The sequence below is a fragment of the Theobroma umbraticum genome, unplaced genomic scaffold (assembly GCF_002168275.2).
Source record: "Theobroma umbraticum cultivar Fairchild unplaced genomic scaffold, ASM216827v3 scaffold_30.0, whole genome shotgun sequence".
Classification (NCBI taxonomy): domain Eukaryota; kingdom Viridiplantae; phylum Streptophyta; class Magnoliopsida; order Malvales; family Malvaceae; genus Theobroma; species Theobroma umbraticum.
In genome coordinates, this window is record NW_018397254.1 from 5,142,928 (window position 1) to 5,163,020 (window position 20,093).

Below are 20,093 nucleotides of genomic sequence, written 5' to 3' on the forward strand. Positions count from 1 at the left end.
AATAATTGTAATTGTAATCCTAGTAGTTATATTAAATTATTGGTAATTTAAATTTGTTGTCAAATGAATTATGGAATAATTCTGTCAACTATGACTAAATCCAATTTGCTGTTGTGTTTTCTTATTTTTCCTTTGGTATTGATGAAAGAATTCATATTGACTCACCTTGGGGAAAGTTACCCATCATGCATTGGTGTGCGTAAAAGTTAATGATGGAAAAATGATGGGAAGAAAAATTCATGATTATAAGCCTTAATGATAGTGCATGAAATAAAATTTGATGTGCCAAATCAATTAATGAAATCTTTGGTCACATGTAAAAAAAAAAAATCATAGATTTGTGATTTCTTGCTTTAATTAACTAATTAGTATTAATTATATTAATATTTATTATTTTATATTTATATGATACTGACATAACATATTGACTTGTCATAATTGATAATAAAATTATTATATAATAATGTAATTTTGTTATATTAACATGTCATGTTATCAATAATTATATCACATTAGTTTTATATGATATAAAAAATAATAAGTGTAGTTTTAATTAACAAGAGTTAATCAATTATAATAAAAAATAATTTTTAAAAATTTTAAAGTATTTTACTTTAAAAAATTTGTACATATTTAGTATGGTGGTTTTGCGCTAGCGGTGGTGGACACCAAATTGTGCAGTGGTGTAGGGTCTGTTTGAGGGTGATAAAGATAAGATTTGGGGTTTGGGGCAAAAATTAAGAATGGTAAAATTGTAAATAACATAACAATATTTATTATATATATAATATATTTCAATAATTAAAATTATATATTATTATCAATTCGATTATACTAATCTCACCAATCTAAAAAAAAAAAACTAAACAATCAAATTGAAATGAGTAAATCCAATTAGTTTGATCAATTTATTCGATTTGATCAACTAGTGATCTCCTCTTTATTTATTAGGACTATAGAATCTTGACGTACCACATTACTGCATTTTATGAAATAAAACTATATTATTATGATGAAAGAACAAAACTCTATGTCATAATATTTTTATTTGTAATTAAATATAATTTTATAATTAACAAAAGGCGAACCTACCTTAAAGGAAGTGGTGTCATATGACACCACTCACTTATAAAAAAAATTTAGCTGTTATACTACTTATTTAGAGTTTTATATTGTTAATATATTAACAAACTTATCAATTTTTTTACAATTTTGTAAGTAGTGCGGTCAAAGATTTAAGTTAAAGTAAATTTATCAAAAGTAATTTATATATTAATATTTAAATATTACATAAAAATAAAAAAATCATTCTATAATTTATGTTTTTATTAAAAAAATAAAAACCTAAATTACTCTCTTTATTAAAAAAATTCAAATCCTACATTTGAGACCTGCAGTAACGTTTTCTCTATTTGTCATTGGCTACATTTTTCACTCTTTCAAAACAATTTATTTAAATTTCAATTATAAGAAATTTTCATTTAAGTTTTAATTGTAAATAATTTTCAGTCCAAATTAAGTTTTTAAATACTTCAGGTCTAATTATTTTTTAATTAATCTGATAGTTTTAGACCCAAATAAAATTTAACTAATAAAAAATAGTATTGCATGTCAAATTATATCTTAAAATTTAAGTATTGTTTTGATTTATTTTGTAGATATATTTTTTAATTATTTGACTTTTATATTTAACTTTATGTAGTTTGTAGATGCTTTTGATCAATAAATAAAAATTTGTTAAATTGTTAGTTGTTGAACCTGATAATTTACTATGCAATATCATATTTTATTTAATTTAATATTTTTGTTTATTCTCATAAAAATAAATAGTAATCATTAAAAGGTTTTTTAATAAATAAATCATAAAAAATGTTTAAAATACAAGAAATTATCTCATATGATTCAGAATTTGGATAACTACAACATAATACTACTAATAATAGTATTCAACAATTTTTTAAGTAAAGTCGTATTGAATTTGATTTAAGTATTTTCTTAATAGATATTAGATTAATTATCATTAGTCAAAATATCATTTATTATTTTATATTTATATAATATTAACATAATACTGACATGAAGAGTGAAAATTATAATATGTCATGTCAAACATATTACATCAATGTTACGTTGTATAAAATGATGGATGTCATTTTTATTAACATTAATTATTTATAGTTATTTATTTCTATAATCCATCATAAGTCATAAGAGTTTATTTAATTTCAAATAAAAGTATAAAGGCTTGATTTAACATAAAAAAGTAATTGATTGTTTAAAATTTTTAAAATAATTTAGAGATTTTTTTAGATATTATACCAAAAGTTATTTATAGTTATTTATTTTTTTATAGGGTGTTTATTTATTTATTAAATTATGTTAACAAAGGTGATTAATTAATGTTAATAGTAATCTCATTAAGAGCTTGTTTGGCTTATTTTTTTTAACTTAATAATTATTATGAAGTTCTTATAAAAAATAATAATTTTTAAAATTAAAGTAAAACTATTTGATAAATTTACTTTCATAAAGTTTTTTTAAAGATAAATTTTATGACAAAACATCTTATATAAACTCTAATTTTGATTAAAATTACTATTTTTAATAAATATTTTATTATTAATCACGAATTCTTTTATTTACAATGAAAAAAATTAAGTTTATTTGTTTATTTATTTAAAATAAAATTTGAAAATATAAAAAATATTTTTATATATCATAAAGTTTATAATTAATAATAAATCATAAAAAAGAAAGAAGGGTATTTTTTGATAAGATAATGTTAGGATTATTTTTAAGAGATAAGAAATTTTTTTTTTAAAAGCTAGTAAGTTTTTAGAAAAAGAGAATAACATTGTTTAAAACTATTTTATTAGATTTTATTAATTTTTTTTAAAGATATTTTTAAAATCTTATTTAATCTGAATTCTACTTTTAAAGATAAATAAGGTAAAAAAAATACCAAACATACGAATAAAATTTTTTTTAATCATCATTTTTTTAAATTAATGTACTAATTTATCCCCATCGTTTAACATTTCAATTACAAAAAGTTTATTACCAAATTTATTTAATGTTTTAGTCTTCGAACATCGACTTTTGAGGGCTGCAAAATGACGCTACGCCCCTGCCAGGACTTACAAACAACGCTACGCGGATCACCCGACCCTACAAAACCCCCTATTTTGCTCAATTGCTGTCCTCCGTTTGGGTCTTTTCGTCATTCGGGGGGCGTCCATCTCCCTCTCTCCACTCTTTCTCCTCTGATTTCTCCGACTCAATAAACTTCCACTCTGTCTCCATCTCTTCATCTTGCATATTCAGATCGACCCTAAAAGGTTCGATTCTCCTAATTTCTCATTTATATCTTTAGTTTTTTCTTTCGCACTCCACTGCTTCACTGATCGATAACACCCGCTGGTTCTTTTTTTTTTTTGTACGTTTCGCAATTGTACGTACATATAATAGCTAGGGTTTCATTGGCTAATCATTGAAGCATTCGACACTTGTTTTTTTTTTTGTACTTGGTATATTCTTCTACTCTTCTCTTTGGGTAATTTTCTCTTTGTTTGGAAAAAAAGAAAAGTTAAACTTCAATCGCCTTTTGCAGTTCCACTTAAGAATCGATTCGTTTGATACGCAATTAAATGGTAAAAGGGATCCAAATTTGGTTCTTGCCGTCATGTTAACGGCATTTAGTTTGTTTCTGCAATGTTAATATAATTTGCGCATAGATTCGGTGGAATTTATATATGCATACTTATTCTAGTTTCTCTGTTTGTTTCATTTGCTTTCTGCTTCAATTTCTTTTCTCAGTTTGGGATTACGGACCGGTGGAGTAGAGAACTATTTAAGCGAAGATGTTTGGTTCATCTAACCGTAAGTCTTCCTCTTACATTTTATCATTTCTGGTACAAAGTTTGCTGGAAATTTGTGTTTTACTTGGATGTTTGGATTTGTTTAGCTGATGTTTCGATGAATGTATAAATGCTTCCAGTCATTCTTTGAAAACTTGAAGCTTGTGGCTAGTAGTTTTAATATAGGAATTGTGTAATTCCAAATTTTTTATTGTTTTCATATTGAAGAGTAGCTTAATTTTTCAACGAGCATTCTTATGTTGTATGCTGTGATATACAAAGAATATATTTTCATTTTTTTTAAGTTAATCTTTTTTTTTTCGTTTTTGGGCGGTTTTCTCTTCTGCATTTATACTACAGTAAAAGTCTTCTTCTGAAAGCACTACCTTCCATGGTAACTGTTTGGTAGGTTGTACAGCTTCTAGGTTTGCTGTTAGTTATAATCTTTTAATTAGAAAAGTTGTTGCACTTGTTATTGGTCAACTAATCGTGCTTTGTTTGTGATATATAGTTTTAGTTGCGTTATCGGTGTTTAAATTTTGTTGTTATCTTTAACCTATATGTAGATGTCGTCCTTTTTGAGAATACATTTGTTATTGCTTGTGAATCTTTTTGGAAAGTTATATTAAACGTTAGAAATTCTTCATACAGCTTTTGGGCAATCATCAAGTAGCCCATTTGCATCCCAGTCTGTGTTTGGGCAGACCAATAATGCAAGTACCAATCCATTTGCACCTAAACCTTCCTTTGGTAGTCCAACCCCTTTTGGCTCCCAAACAGGGGGTTCAATATTTGGGGGCACGTCTACTGGAGTGTTTGGTGCAGCGCAATCTTCTTCTCCCTTTCCCTCAACAACGGCCTTTGGTGCCTCATCATCTCCGGCTTTTGGAAGTTCCATGCCTGCTTTCGGATCTTCTTCTACTCCTGCCTTTGGCAGTTCATCATCATCTTTTGGTGGTAAGTGTTTCTGTATGTTTTTTATTTTCTATTGTTACAATTTAGTTCTCCTTCTTTTCATATTCTTTCTGTTCTAGTTAAATATATTAATAAAGGTGATTGAAATGCCTTTTTGTTTTTTGATACTTTTTGATGCTTTATTCCTAGTGTTCTAATACGTGTGGTGTAGATCATTGAGTTGGTATACATATACATACATATATACGTACCTACCTATTTAAATATGTTCATGTTACAATTAATTGCAGTTTTAATTATGTGGCGATGGAAGAAGCTTAATGTTTCATTATTAAAAACTTGCTTGGTTGTTTCCTTTTTCATTGAGCACCAAAATATGATCTTAAATGAGAGCCATCTTTTTCCATAAGGAGCAGTTGTTATTTCTGATAAACATTTAATTTGCCAATTTTTGGTAATCTGCTTTTAGTTATATGCATGTGTTGACTCTTTTGTCTTAGCTTTGGGTAATTTGGTGTCTTTTCTTTAGTTTTAAGCTGATGACTGTTTTTTCGTTTTGATAGGATCTTCTGTTTTTGGACAGAAGCCTGCATTTGGCTTTGGGTCTACTCCCACTCAATCAAGTCCTTTTGGAAGCACAGCGCAGCAATCACAGCCTGCTTTTGGTAGTGGTATATTTGGTTCCTCCACGCCTTTTGGTTCAACTCAGTCTGCATTTGGTTCCAGTACTCCTGCCTTTGGTGCAACGAGCACCCCTGCCTTTGGAGCAACGAGCACCCCTGCCTTCGGTGCAACGAGCACCCCTGCCTTCGGTGCCACAAGCACCCCTGCCTTCGGTATTTCAAGCACCCCTGCCTTCGGTTCAACTGGAAGTCCAGCATTTGGGAGCACTGGAACTGCCTTTGGTGTATCGAATGCCCCGGTCTTTGGATCAGGAGGCACATTTGGAGCATCAAGCACTCCTGCTTTTGGCACTTCCAGTACTCCTGCTTTTGGTGCTTCAAGCACTCCTGCTTTTGGAGCATCTTCTACTCCTTCCTTCAGCTTTGGGTCCAGCCCAGCCTTTGGTCAATCAACATCAGCATTTGGTAGCAGTCCTTTTGGAACTGCTGCATTTGGAGCCCAGAGTTCTCCTTTCGGTGAGTAATTAAGTTTATATATTTAGTTATAAACTTTAAAAGCACTTATACAGTTTGGGTGAAAATGTATCTTTGCATTTGCATTCGACTTTTTGAGTACGAGGATGCTCTTATATATATATAAAATTAAATTCTATTGTGTTCTAATGCAGGAGCCCAATCTTCTGCACCGGCATTTGGAAGCACCAGCTTTGGCCAGTCACCTTTTGGGGGTCAACGTGGGGGAAGTAGGGTAGCGCCTTACACACCTACAACTGAAGCAGATAGTGGGAGTGGTACACAGCCAGCTGCAAAGTTGGAGTCAATATCAGCGATGCCTGTATACAAAGATAAAAGTCATGAGGAGCTGCGATGGGAGGACTATCAATTGGGAGATAAAGGTACCTTTATAAAATATTTCTAAAAATCTGAATGTTGATCATTCTTCTTTTCTGTGATTTGACATTGATTACCTTGCTGTATTAATTTGAAAATTCAGGTGGACCGCAGCCAGCTGCTCAGCCTTCTGGAGGGATTGGCTTTGGTGTGTCAACTGCACCAACAAGTCCTTTTGGCTCTTCTTCAACATTTGGTCAAACATCTGCAAATCCTTTTTCCGGCACGAGTAACAATCCATTTAGTATAAAACCTCCATCCTTTAATAGTACAGGTTTTACAACCTCAACTACCACATCAAATCCTTTTCAATCCACATCATCGAGCCTTTTTGGCCCAACTTCGTCAACAACACCTTCAATATTTAGTTCTTCTTCGACTCCTGCGTTTGGAACTGGTTCATCTCTTTTTAGTTCATCCATCACTCCTTCATTTTCAACTTCACCATCCATTTTTGGTACTGGTGCAGCTCCCACAACAACTCCAGCCTTTGCTACTGGTTTGAATTTTAGCAGCAGTCAGACATCCCCTCTGTTCAATTCTACCCCAGCAATTGGACAAACTGGCAATGCTTTTGGGCAGGTCACCTCTACCTTTGGACAGAATAGTAGTAACTTTGGTCCAACAAACATTTTCAATACACCTTCCACTGGGTTTAGTGGGAATTTGTTTTCAAGCTCTCTGTCGCTGGCTTCTTCTAGCAACCCAGCTGCTTTTGGCCCAACTACAGTAAGTCATTCATGAATTTTATGATCGTTCTTCTTTTCTTTATATTTATGCTCCTTTGCTCATTTAGTCATTTGGTTATAGAATGAAGCTATACTGTTTGTTGCTTTAGTCTTCAACTTTGATCTAAGTGCTTTATTTCTGTTCATTTTCATCATGCTGTTGCAGGGATGCAGAATTATTTGTATGTATTTTTTTTATTGAATTGAGAATTCAAACTAATTGTCCACAGTTGAACCCTGTCGTGTATGATTGAGTGGGAAGAGGATTAGATAGCTGATAGGAGTAAGCTATTTGCTTCTGTATTGTTGAATTAGTAAAGAATTAAATAAGAGTTTTTTGTCTTCCCAATTCAGATGCCTATCTTTTTGTTGAATGAAGAGTCATAATTGATACTCTTCTAAAGATCAGGTTTCATGGGGACTGATTTAGCTAAATATTATGACTACTTGTTGATTGTAATGCGTTTTAAATATTTTACAAAAAATATTTATGCCTAACTTTATGAATTTAGGAGTTTTGCTTGTTTGAATTTGGGAAATAATCCTCTCTAGGTTTATGCATGAGCCTTTGTGTTAGCATGCATGCTTGTCTTACCTGTTTCTGAGCCTTAATTATGGAGTTTGACCCACTGTATTTGCAGCCCTCTTTTGCTTCACCTTTTCAGCCAGCTCCGCCTGCTCAGACTAGTGGTGCTTTCAGCTTTAGCAATTTTGGTCAGACGCAACCAGGTAGACCTTTTATTGTTAATATTATCATTAAAGCATTGAGCTTTCTTTGATGGGGCGGACTATAATGACATTGTTGCTGGCTTTGTAGGTGCTGGATCAGGCATTTTTGGTCAGAGTAATATTGGCCAATCGTATGGGTTATATCCTTTGGATTTTCCTTCTGTTTGCACTGCAACTTATATCCTTATACATTGCCTACAAGCATATGGATATCTGTTATAATTTTTCTTTGACCTTTGCATATGTGCATGTAGTCTATGGTTGTCCAAATAGTTCTATAATTTATGTTTTGGAGCTTGATCCAGCATTCTCTTCTGTTTTACAGGCCTGCTACACAGAGTGCTGCTGTAGTGCAACCCGTGACTATTACAAACCCATATGGAACACTCCCTGCTATGCCTCAAATGTCAATTGGTCGGGCTGGGACTGCACCATCTGTTCAATATGGGATTTCTAGCATGCCTGTAACTTTCTGACCTTGCTTTATTTACTCTGAGGCTTCAAGTTTGATCTGCTGTTCAATTGACTTGTTAAAGATCATTCTCTCTCTCTGCTAGTATTGCCAATGATTTTGTGTTGAATGAAACTATAGTTGTGTTAATTGGTTAACTGGTAATGAATTCATCAGGTTGTGGACAAACCTGCTCCTATTAGAATATCACCCTTATTGACTTCTCGATACCTTTCACAAAGGCGGATTAGGTTGCCTGCAAGGAAATATCGTCCTAATAATGATAGTCCAAAGGTCAGGATACTGACTCTTGTGAAAGTAGTTAATCTAATCTTCTAATTTTTGATATTATTACATTGTTACCCATATGAAGTTACAGTTCTAACATGTGTTTGTTTCATTTTTTAATTGACATCTGCAGGTTCCATTTTTCAGTGATGATGAAGAGACACCCAGCACACCTAAGGCTGATGCTGTTTTTATTCCTAGGGAAAATCCAAGAGCTCTGGTCATTCGTCCCACAGAAAATTGGTCTTCAAGAGCTTCTGCAGAGAAGGCATCACCATTGAAGGATGCATCCACTCCAGTGCATGAGAATGGTAAGATTCTTTGGAGCTCATCTGCATTCCTTTGGTGAGACCAACTGAATTTGTAAGGATGAGATCAAGTGCTTACAGATAGGGGCAAAATTTGATTGCTATGAAGCATTTAACTTTTTTCAGGCTTTGTTTCTTCTTTCCATGTGTTACCTACCACCATTTGACAATATGAGGTTCTCAGAGATGGTCTCAAAATGCTATTGATGCTTAAGTCCTTGTTAATAGCGTTTAATCTTTGAGAAGTCAATAGTGAGGGTACTTTTATGTAATTGGTTCCTCTTTGTAGTCTTTTGTGTTTCTGTTCCCTCTCTATCTCTGTAACACATGCATGACACACACACAAACATCCTTGGATTATAGTCAAACTAATGAGCTAACCAAGTAATGCCGATTGGCCAAAGGAAAAATTGGTAATGCCTTCTGTTGTGAGAAAGCACTTTTCTGGTCCCGCTACAATATTCTTATTGCACTGAGAAAATACTGTGATTTTTTTCAGACATGATTTTGTGTTTAACTCTTTCTTTTTCATTTAGGCAAAATATCTGATGACGGCTTCAATGCTGAGGATAAAGATAGTAAGTATCTTTTACATGAAATTATAATCATCTTTCATTTCTTGTCATGCCATTTTATTAATGTTATGTTACTAAAATTGTTTCTTTAATTTAGTGTGTTATGGTGTGAAAAATTGCGTGGGTTATAACTGCCTTTCATGACATTGCATGGCTTGATTTAGGAACTATTTGAAGTTTTTCCGTACACTGTTTAATAACTCTCTTCTGCTTGACAGTCAGAAACAGGGAGTAGCCTGTTGTCTATTCCTTTCCTTTGGAAAGCTAAGTGTTAAAAGTAATCTTTTCTCTTTTCTGCCCATGGTGATCCTATTTGTGATAATGATTGTGAGGGTACTTATCTGATTATAACTTTCAGATGAACTTAGGACCATTATAAATTGGTTTGCTGGCATTTCTGCTACTGTTTAACTTCTTTTGATTGATATTATCATTGTAGAAAATCCAGCTGAAAATGGCATTGCGAAGGAGCGAATTCATCCTGTCAGAGGTAACCAGAAAGCTAATGGAGTCCATGATGATCATTCTGTTCAGAAAGAGGACTCATACATGACGCTCAGTGGCCACAGAGCTGGTGAGGCTGCTATTGTGTATGAGCATGGGGCTGACATTGAGGCTCTAATGCCAAAGCTCAGGCGGTCTGATTACTATACAGAACCTCGAATCCAAGAACTCGCAGCAAAGGAAAGGGCTGAACCAGGGTATTGTCGCCGTGTTAAGGACTTTGTGGTTGGACGGCATGGTTATGGAAGCATCAAGTTCCTGGGTGAGACAGATGTGAGACGTCTTGATCTGGAGTCCCTTGTGCAGTTCAACAACCGTGAGGTGATTGTTTACATGGATGACAGCAAGAAACCTCCTATTGGACAAGGTCTTAATAAGCCGGCAGAGGTAACACTTCTCAACATCAAATGTTTTGATAAAAAGACTGGACGCCAGTATACGGAAGGGCCAAAAGTCGAGAAATACAAGGAAATGCTTAAGAGGAAGGCCGAGGACCAAGGAGCAGAGTTTCTGTCCTATGATCCCATCAAAGGAGAATGGAAGTTCAGGGTCAATCACTTCAGCGCGTACAAGCTGGAAGACAAAGAGGAAGATTACTCAGAAACGTGTGCTGTTTCAGATTGCTGATAAGATGATGGGGACACTGTTTGCTTCATGCCAAGTGTTGAAGGAAGACTTTTGTTCCAGGCCCTAGTGTTTTGTCCCCATGAAGGGTTGATTTGAATTGTACAGGAACTGCCAAATTGTGGTAATATTGTTTTTGACTTTCAGTTGTGGCATCAGAGTAACACATGAAATCTTGTGTTTCGTGGATTCTTTGTTTTATTTCTTGCTGAGTATGGTTTTCTTTTTGGTTTTGGTTGTTTTTGCTTTGTTAGGGTTTTAATTCCTTCGACCTGTTGCTTCAGAGTTGGCGTATCAATGTAATGGGAAAGTGTTGGCCAAGAGAAAGGTCGGATATTAGTGTTTTAATATGAAAATGTTTCTTCGCTTTCGATTTTGAAACCGAGTCTCCGTTCATGTTGTAGTCAATATATTCATTTCCAGTTGGATTCTGTTATTAATTAATTATTCCCAACTAAATTTATTTCGTAGTCTATAATAGTTAATAAAACTGATAAGGTGAAGGAAACGATTTTAGAAGTTGTGAAAAATGCATCTCGCGGAGACTTCAACAGTTAATATATTTTGGACGAAATCATAGTTTAATGACTTTGAGAGAAATAAAAAAAGATTAGAAAGTTAAAAACAGGAGGCTAGATTAAATTTTGATATTAAAACAAGAGTTTCTGTTAATAAACGTTCATAGATATTTCGAAAAGTAGTTTTTCATGTAATAATTTGTTTTTACTGAATTGAAGAAAAAAAAACCTTAAAAAAGGGTTTTTTTTTTTTAGTTAGTTCATAACAATCGTTGCTTAATCTAGTCATAGGCAATTAAAAGAAAACATCAAAATATTAATTATTTATTATTTATTGGGCGGATTAGAGATTACAATTAGGCCATGAAGCCCAATAAAGTTAAAAAGGTTGGGCCTCAAATTATGGTTTCCTGAACACTGAAGCAGCCCATAAGTCGGCCTTCTCTGAGTGTGGAAAATGTATATATATAAAGGCATCTAGGTTTAGGGTTTTTCCAAGGTGAGTGTGTCGTGTTGTCTGGTCGAAGCCGCCTAAGTGTAGAGAGAGCCAAAAGCCAAACGAAATGAAGACCATTCTTTCTTCAGAGACGATGGACATCCCCGATGGGGTTAGCATCAAAGTGAAGGCGAAGCTGATCGAGGTTGAGGGACCCAGGGGAAAGCTCACCCGCAACTTCAAGCACCTCAACCTTGACTTCCATCTGATCAAGGACGAGGAGACCGGCAAGCGCAAGCTCAGAATCGAGGCTTGGTTCGGTTCCAGGAAGACCAGCGCCGCCATTCGCACCGCTCTGAGCCATGTCGAGAATCTCATCACCGGTGTCACCAAGGGATATCGATACAAGATGAGATTTGTTTATGCTCACTTTCCCATCAACGCCTCCATTACTAACGGCAGCAAGTCCATCGAGATCCGTAACTTCCTTGGCGAGAAAAAGGTCCTCTCCTGCTCTCTGTCTGCATATGTTTATATTGGACCGGAATCTTTTCGTTACCGTTGCTTTATTTCATGTTTTTCTTTTTGATTTAAGGAATGCATATTTGATCTCTATTCCGTGAATACTTGTTCGATAATGTTGGGTTATACGTATATATTCGTTGGTTTATGGCTTTTGATTTCAAATAATCTTCTGTGAATGTTTGCCTATCAATTTTGTCAGTAGAAGCATGCTGTTTTAAATGCCTAATAACTTAAATAGAACCTTTTTATTGTAAAAATTAGTATCTCTTACTTACGTGTAGTTGTTGATAGCTAATTCTTTTGAACCAAATTATACCTGCATTATCTACTTAGGAGAACAGAGGGTTTAAGTAACCAAACGTGAACCATGTTTACTCTTAGACTTGTCATCCTATAACCTGTTTATAGAGTTTGAGACGTTTCTTCTATTTATAGGTCTTCATAAATTTGGCATTTCATGTTTAACCGTTTGGATGTTTCTCCATATGAATATGGGTTTGTCTGTTGGTGTTACATCAGGTGCGTAAAGTGGATATGTTGGAAGGGGTTTCTATTGTTCGATCTGAGAAGGTCAAGGATGAGATCGTTTTGGATGGTAATGATATCGAACTTGTCTCACGCTCGGCAGCTTTGATAAACCAGGTACTCTCCCATTTTGAATTTTTTAATGCTTATATTACATATTACATAATCTGACTGTTGTATGTTTGTTTTAAACAGAAATGCCATGTGAAGAACAAGGATATTAGAAAGTTCCTTGATGGTATCTATATTAGCGAGAAGGGCAGGATTGTTGAAGAGGAATGATTGCTTAAGTGATAGTTATAGTGTTGTTTTACTTAGTAATATGTTGGACCTTGGTTTTTGTTTTCTTTTTTGTCTTTCACTGGATTCCGGCTGCTGCAGGATTACAAGGATGTTATCTTTATGTGTTTTTTTTGAAAATTTTGGATATCTATTTGTTCTCTGGTTTTCTGATTATGTCATATTGCATAATTAGCTATTGCATTTTAAGTATTGTGTTGGTTTATAGGGCTATTCTCAGCATTCATTGTCTGCAATTGCTTAAGTGCCAAGTCTAATAGCTTTGGAATTCCCTAACTCTTACCTTATGAGTTTGTCAAGAATCAAATTGTATCAATTGTTTACTGGCAAACTCATCTTCCGCTTTCCTTGTCTTGAGTTTGTATTGTTGTTGACCTCAATTTATTTGAGATCCAGTTAAGTGAGTTCATTCTCATTTTCATATTTCTGTGTGTAGTTGGTGGCTGACGATGCTGCCAGACTTATATCTTGTTTTCTCTATCGGTCAGTGCTCTGCAGCTCTCTCTCGCTTAGTTTCAATTTGTTCAAAGGCTCCAACCGGGTAGGAAAAGCTCATAATGGGGGGTTCCCGTTAGGCAGGAACCCACGGAATAGCAATTACTAGTATTTTTATTCTTGAGGATAGGCCCAAGTTCAAAGCTATTGAGCTTTCACCTGAGAAAAGAAATAAATCTAAATATTGGTAGTAGCTTTGTCACCCATGGCATTCATTTCTCAAACTCGCAAAGGAAAAAAATAATAAAAACTTTGGGTCTGATGATGGTTTCTGATTGCTTTGAAAATGGTTAGCTTGAATTTTGAGTTGAGATGGGCACTGGAGAGCAATTGGGAGGATTCTTGGTACGTGTTTGGCTTGGATCTCCTAAAAATAGTAGTAAGGTTAAATAAGATTTTAAATAAGTTCTTTAAAAAATAAATTTTAAAACAATAAAATTAAAAAAAAAATGCTTAAAGAAAAGTTACATAGAGAAGTTTTTATTTGTCTTTTTTGAAAAATATTTTTTTCTTTTCAATTAATCTCTCTTTCCTCTCCTTTCTAATGCAAATCACTCTTTTTCGATTTAAGATTTTGTTTATCTTATAAAGATTAAGAAAAAATAAAATTCAAAATTTAAAATTATACATCTGAAATGGAAGCATCACATGAATATTTTTTATGATAATTTTAATAGAAATTAGAGTTTATATAATTTATTTGATTAAACAGCTTATTAATTAATTTTTGTTTAATTTTAAAAAATATTATTTTTATAAGAACTTTATGATAATTTTAAAGTTAAAAAAAAATTAAAGCAAACACACTTTTATTGGAGAAACAAGCAGTGAATAAATTCCAATCTGGTTAGCCAACATCATTTGCATGGCAATGGCCTAAGTAACCAATTCAAGGATTGGGGCTGTCTTTCATTTATCAACTTTTGCTACAGCGGCCTAAGTAACCAATTCCAAGTTGAAACACATGGAAATGTGGCCGCCGCTTGAAGAAGCTGGTTCTCTTACTAATGCATACGTGAAATATGTGTATTAGTGGTATGTTAGGAGAGATTGCCTCCAGCTACATCTTTTATTAACTCGAGTGTTTTCCTTAACTGTTTTTTCTCCCTGATCTAAGGTTGATTCTAGTCCCTGCCATTTTCTAACCTTTTCAGTAATAAAACATTACAAGGTACGCTTGCAGACATATTCAGAAACTTTGTTTTATCTGTCCTTTCTATAGACCTTCCTTGTGGCCTAGTCCGCTTCATTCAAATCCTTTAGAGAGAAAAGGATGGAATTCTATTCAGGTGGGAGGCTGTATTCCTATTATTCAGCTTCTAGAATGGATTATTAGATAATGGAGTTTTCATTCCCTACATCTCATTAAGATATATTTAAAAAGAATTAATAAATTAATAAGATAATGACAAAAATATGTGTCAAGTGCATAGACTAATAGTCCTATTTAGAACTTAGGGCACTTTTTAAATGGAGTGAGAAGCCATGTTGTATTCAAGAACAGCTATTGATCCGAAAGCAAGTAGGATGAAACACAACTTTACAGAAGGCCAATATTTTGTTACGAATAAGATGAATTGATGTCACATCAATATCATTTATGGAGATTGAAATACTTTTAAAGTTGGTATCACAATTTGTATGGATTGAACAAATTGTTGAAATTCTCTAAGTGATAGATTCCAAAATAGCCGTATATTCTTTGATGAGTGCGATGTCAGGCAATTCTTCAGTGATGTCTGCATTTGGTATCTTAAGAGAATATGAGCAGATGCTTATGCCCTTTGCCGTGCAACATAAACCAAGAAATGTGCTTTTCTTGTGTTTGAGGAGAATAACAGCTCTGCCTGGTTTGAAGATGTTGAACTATATCCTCTTGCAAGGATGTTTGTTCCTGAAACAGAATGGTTTCAGAACAAAAGAAGAGACAATCAATGAGAAAATCGTGTCCAAGGCTTCAGAAACCCAACTTCGGACAAGTGCGGGCATCATATTCCTATCCTGATTGTGAATTCCACTACCTGCTTGAGTGAGTTAAGTTTAGTGTTAAAATGTGTCTTCCCTTATTCTATAATATAGCTGTATGTTAGAATTTCGTTTTAAAAAGAAAAAAGAGATAGAATATGAAGCAAAGTCAGAACAGAGTGAAGGCGTCAATTTAAACTTTCGTCTTTTATAAACTTATAATACATCAAGAGATTAATAATAAAAAATATTATATAAAATTTTTTAATTTATTACAAATCAATCATCTGAAGTGAACTAAGTTAATGATGAAATTAAAATTTCGTATTTAGAATAAAATTAATATTTATAAAACAGTTAGATTATAAATTCAATATTTATAAAAATAAATATATTATAAAAATTTAAAAGGCATAGACCCTCGGTATCTCCTTCCCTCTGCCGTTGGGTACTGAAGCTGCCAGGCTATTATACAAAAAAGGGCAATGTTTCATATACTATGTCTGTTATAGGTACAGTTACAAATCTTTCATGCCTGTCACTTGCTTTTCATTTGAAAAAATAAGCCAAATAAGATAAAAGGTGCCAAAAAATAATCTTCAATTTTGATCTTCAAGTTTTAACACGATAAACCCTTGACCCGCGAGTGGCAGAGTTGGATCCTCGACCAATATAAAATGGACCCATCTGGCTGTTACTGGTTCACTATAAGCAAGTGTCCTATCATGAAAAACTGTGGTTTTATCGTGGCAATGGTCGTAGTTCAATTTGCTTATGGTGGATCTAATATTCTCATTAAAATCGCCCTTGAGAGAGGCCTCAATCAGTTTGTCTTAATCGTTTACCGGCACATAATTGCCATGCTTTTGCTAGCCCCCGTTGCTTATGTACTTGAAAGGTAATCTAACCTTACGACCTTGATTCTTTCAATACTTAGTTCTTACATGTTTTACTGCGTTTTTCATATCATGGTAGTGAACCTGTGTGTAATCTTGCTCTGCCAATTGCCTGAATATAGCTGAACCTTACCATTTCTTTCAAGAGCTCACAAGAATATGAATAACTTGTTATTGTGTGGATGTAACAATGACCCGTTATATTGCATTTGGGATGCAGGAAGAAGCGCCCTTCGCTGTCGTTGTCAGTGTTCGGAAAAATATTTATGCTGTCATCCTTAGGGACTACTATTCATCTTAATGTTTACTATGCTGGTTTAGCTTACACTTCTCCAACTGTAGCAACTGCCTTGGGCAACGTTATCCCAAGTTTGACGTTTCTAATGGCAGTTTTGCTCAGGTAAATATAAGATTCTTGAATTAATCATGGTCATCCACTTTTTAGCTTGATCTTTATCTCAATCTAAGCTGATACCTTTTTTTCTAGCAATTGCTTTCTTATGTTGTCATTTCAGGATGGAGGAGGTGAAGATTAAACGTACCAGCGGGGGAGCAAAGGTATTGGGTACCGTTATTTGCATTGGTGGTTCACTTGTTTTTACCTTCTGGAGAGGAGGGTTCCAATCGAAGGGCTTTGTAGACAGGCCATTGATAAACATCCACAGCACAAATGCTTCTCATGGTGAGTTTAGGCATGGAAACGAAAGCTGGATCAAAGGTTCTGCCCTTTTTCTTGTCAGTTACATTGCATGGAGTGGATGGCTAATTCTCCAGGTGAGTAGATTCTCCATTCAGTATGTGGCTTCAAATATTTTTTTTATATAGATATTATGGATGATTTTCTTTTTCTTCTTTTGGTATCAATTTCTCCCTAGCAGGCTACAGCATCCAAAGTCTATCCAGCTCAATTATCACTGAATGTTTTAATTTGCTTCATCGCATCCTTGCAATCTTCTGTTCTTGCCCTGTTCTTCGCTAGAAATCCTCTCTTGTGGAAGTTGCAGTGGAATGTGCAGCTTTTAACCATCATTTACTCTGTAATTTTTCCTTTCAGAATTCAACTAACTCCTAAAGTTCAAGCTAGTAGCGTGAAATACTTTTTGCACGATTTTGCTAACAATGGTATTTGCTACAGGGAGTTGTGCTCTCAGCATTTGTCTACTATCTACAAACATGGTGTATCAGTAACAAAGGACCAGTTTTCGCAGCAATGTTCACTCCACTGCTCCTTGTCTTTGTAGCTATATTCTCTGCAATTGTTTTCGCAGAGCGTCTTCACTTAGGCAGGTTGGTTATGCTAAGAATAATTTCTTCCTTCCATTGCCTGTTCACATGGGTCTAATTTGGCTACAATCTGATTCAGGCAGTTCACTGTAATTTAGTACTTCTCACTTCTGTTAAAAAGATATCTCCAACTAAATGACGTGGAAGAAATTAAGTGTTCCTAGCTTGTTGGCTCATCAGTTATTGCGTTTGGCAATTTTTCCAGCTTGGTGGGAGCATTTCTCATTATCTTGGGACTTTACCTTGTACTTTGGGGCAAAAGGAGAGACAGTTTTGTCTCTGGAAATACAAAGGATGGAGATGACTTCCCTGATGATAAAAAGCCAGTGATTTCCATCAACAACTGCACATTAGCCAGTGATAAATCTTTCAAAGTTGAGGCGATAAACTGAGAAAAATTCAGTTTGCTTTTTCCACCAAAAGCTTTCGCCATGTTGACTAATGTGCCAAGACTTTGGATCATGGTGATTTTTATGAAGTAGCCAGTTGGTTAGATGGTGCTTATTTGTAGTAAAGGAATAAAGAAGACTGTGAATGCGTTTGAATTTTGGACATCTTTCACTGATGCTATCTAAGATAAATAATCTGCAGTGCAGTGCAGGCAGGCATTAGTGTTTTTCTGAGGAAAATAGTAGTCTGCATATGTTATCATGGCACGCGCAAAAAAGGCATCAATAAAGAGATAACTCTGAAAATTCCACAAATTTCTCTTAATAAAATAGTGAAATAAACTTTATTTTTTACTTTCTGCTTCATTCAAAGAGCAGATACTGCTAGTCACTTATTACAGCTTCATTGCTATAAACCAGTTGCATACCTGCCAACAAGTCAGTTTAAGTGCTTAATAACATTGACAAGGTCAAGGCATGAATTCCAGTTAAAACAATCAATGTTGAAATACCTGTATAAAGACTTGCAGGACTGAATTTGACTTCACTTGGAAACGCATAAAGGACATAGATACCGGCAATTTTCAGGAGTGACATGCACGAATCAAATGTATGGTCGCCAGATGCAGTGCCAAAGTCTGAAGTCCAACGATTGTTCTAGCCCTGCACCGGAAGAATCAGCTCCAGAAAGTTCAAAGATGATCAGAGTATTAGAAAAACGAGCTCCTAAGAAGCTACAGTCTTTACCATCATTTGCTCTTGGTCAGAGGAGACAACAATTTTGTCTGCACCAAGCGGATTCAGAGCTTCCTCTTTCTTAGATGTGCTTGTGCTGCTGACTGTTACATGCAACCCGAAAGCCTTCCCAAACTTCACTGCCATGTAACCAAGACTACCAAGGCCAATTACTTGCCAGGGTGATTCATGTTATGTCGCAGCATTGGTGCATAAAATGTGATTCCAGCACACAGCAAAGGTGTGCGGCCAAAGGATAGTCCGTGGGTATCTGAAGCAGTACCTGTTGACCCGAGGCAAAAGCTAGTATCTATAGCTGTGGTGTTGTTGGGTAGAGCCTCTGGAACATTAAAGAACAAGTAACAAAAGCAAAGCAAAGGTTAACTAACTCTAGGCAGGGACGGATCAGACTGTTTCAAATGTTCAGGCCTCGCGTTTGTTTCATGATATATTTAACACAACAGTTAAGAAAGCAAACAGTGTCTCAGTTAAATTAAATTCAAGCTTCAATTTTCCCATCATTTTAAGAATGTGAAAGCCAAAAAAGATTACATGTTTGATTATTAGAATATGAAATTGAAAAATTAATAAATAGCTTCAAAACGTGTAATAATTTCACTTTTTTAATATTTTATTCATCTTATATATAATAAACAAAAAAGTTATTAACGTAAAACCTTTGAAGGTATAATTGATGACATTTTGCGCTGACTAAATTATCTATTAGGCACTTATCAAAATATGATAAAATTATTGAACTTTTATAAAAAAAATTTACAATAAAATGATATAGAAAAAAACTTGAAAAATTTAAAAAAGAAAAGAGAGATTATTGTTTTTATTGTTTTTTTAATCTATTTTATTATTTTTAATTGAGAGTCATTTAATAGACATAAAAGATCATACAACAAATAATGATTTAAATGCTCAGATGTGATAATTTTTCTTTTATTCTAATATGGAATTGTATCCATATTTATTTTCATTACACCTCAATGCTGAAGGAAACATCAACTATAGTTGTCACTCTACAACCACGAATGGATAACATGGTAAATGAACTCTTTAACATTCAATCCATCAAAGACCAGATTAAAACATCATAGAAAATAATGCATCTGAACGATTCTACAGAGATTAGCAATCAGGGCCTGCATCTATTGATAACTTTATATATTTATTTTGAACTTTTACAACATAAAATGGACAACAGCAATTGCCCGATTACATTATAGGAAAAGGAACACAAATCAGTTTTATTTAGCTTTTCTTGTTTCCCATTGCAGAAGGCTTAGGCAGTACAAAGCACAACTTCACCACACGTCTTATATTGAAGTTTAATTTTAGAAAAGTAAAAGCAGTTACGATTTGAACTCTCAGCACCACTATACAGAAAACTCAAAACAAAGGAAAATTAATATCCTGGATTAAATTCTCCATGTTTTGGGATTTAGAGAAAAGTTTCATCCACATATGCATGCAATATAATGGGTTACGTGTACATCAATATAAGAGGAATAAAGCAAAAACAA

General features: G+C 34.0%; 3 protein-coding genes across 6 annotated transcripts; all 3 read left to right on the forward strand.

The window, feature by feature from the left end:
• The first annotated feature begins 3,179 nt into the window (after nt 1-3,179).
• LOC110411530 (Nucleoporin autopeptidase) lies at nt 3,180-10,874 on the forward strand. 2 transcript variants are annotated; one of them, XR_002444789.2, is made up of 14 exons: nt 3,180-3,338; nt 3,817-3,879; nt 4,509-4,814; nt 5,336-5,911; nt 6,064-6,291; nt 6,390-7,015; nt 7,656-7,743; nt 7,832-7,874; nt 8,069-8,207; nt 8,372-8,488; nt 8,616-8,793; nt 9,327-9,368; nt 9,805-10,617; nt 10,748-10,874. XR_002444789.2 is itself a non-coding variant. In XM_021421767.2 (13 exons), exons 2-13 carry the CDS (start codon nt 3,861-3,863, stop codon nt 10,494-10,496), a joined length of 3,054 nt encoding a protein of 1,017 aa, XP_021277442.1. In that variant the 5' UTR covers nt 3,180-3,338; nt 3,817-3,860; the 3' UTR covers nt 10,497-10,874. The 2 variants fall into 2 exon arrangements, 1 of the variants encoding a protein (XP_021277442.1); XM_021421767.2 differs by having other exon boundaries at nt 9,805-10,874.
• Nucleotides 10,875-11,490: 616 nt separating this feature from the next.
• LOC110411636 (large ribosomal subunit protein uL6) lies at nt 11,491-12,986 on the forward strand. Its single transcript, XM_021421917.2, has 3 exons — nt 11,491-11,949; nt 12,492-12,614; nt 12,693-12,986. Exons 1-3 carry the CDS (start codon nt 11,575-11,577, stop codon nt 12,777-12,779), a joined length of 585 nt encoding a protein of 194 aa, XP_021277592.1. The 5' UTR covers nt 11,491-11,574; the 3' UTR covers nt 12,780-12,986.
• Nucleotides 12,987-15,932: 2,946 nt separating this feature from the next.
• Nucleotides 15,933-18,215, forward strand: LOC110422684 (WAT1-related protein At5g07050-like). 3 transcript variants are annotated; one of them, XM_021436706.1, is made up of 6 exons: nt 15,933-16,155; nt 16,374-16,553; nt 16,669-16,927; nt 17,032-17,190; nt 17,289-17,440; nt 17,618-18,215. In XM_021436706.1, exons 1-6 carry the CDS (start codon nt 15,935-15,937, stop codon nt 17,739-17,741), a joined length of 1,095 nt encoding a protein of 364 aa, XP_021292381.1. In that variant the 5' UTR covers nt 15,933-15,934; the 3' UTR covers nt 17,742-18,215. The 3 variants fall into 3 exon arrangements, with proteins under 3 accessions (XP_021292381.1, XP_089640991.1, XP_021292373.2); XM_089784865.1 differs by lacking the exon at nt 17,618-18,215 and adding an exon at nt 17,517-17,591; XM_021436698.2 differs by having other exon boundaries at nt 15,947-16,155; nt 17,643-18,215.
• The last annotated feature ends 1,878 nt before the right edge of the window (nt 18,216-20,093 follow it).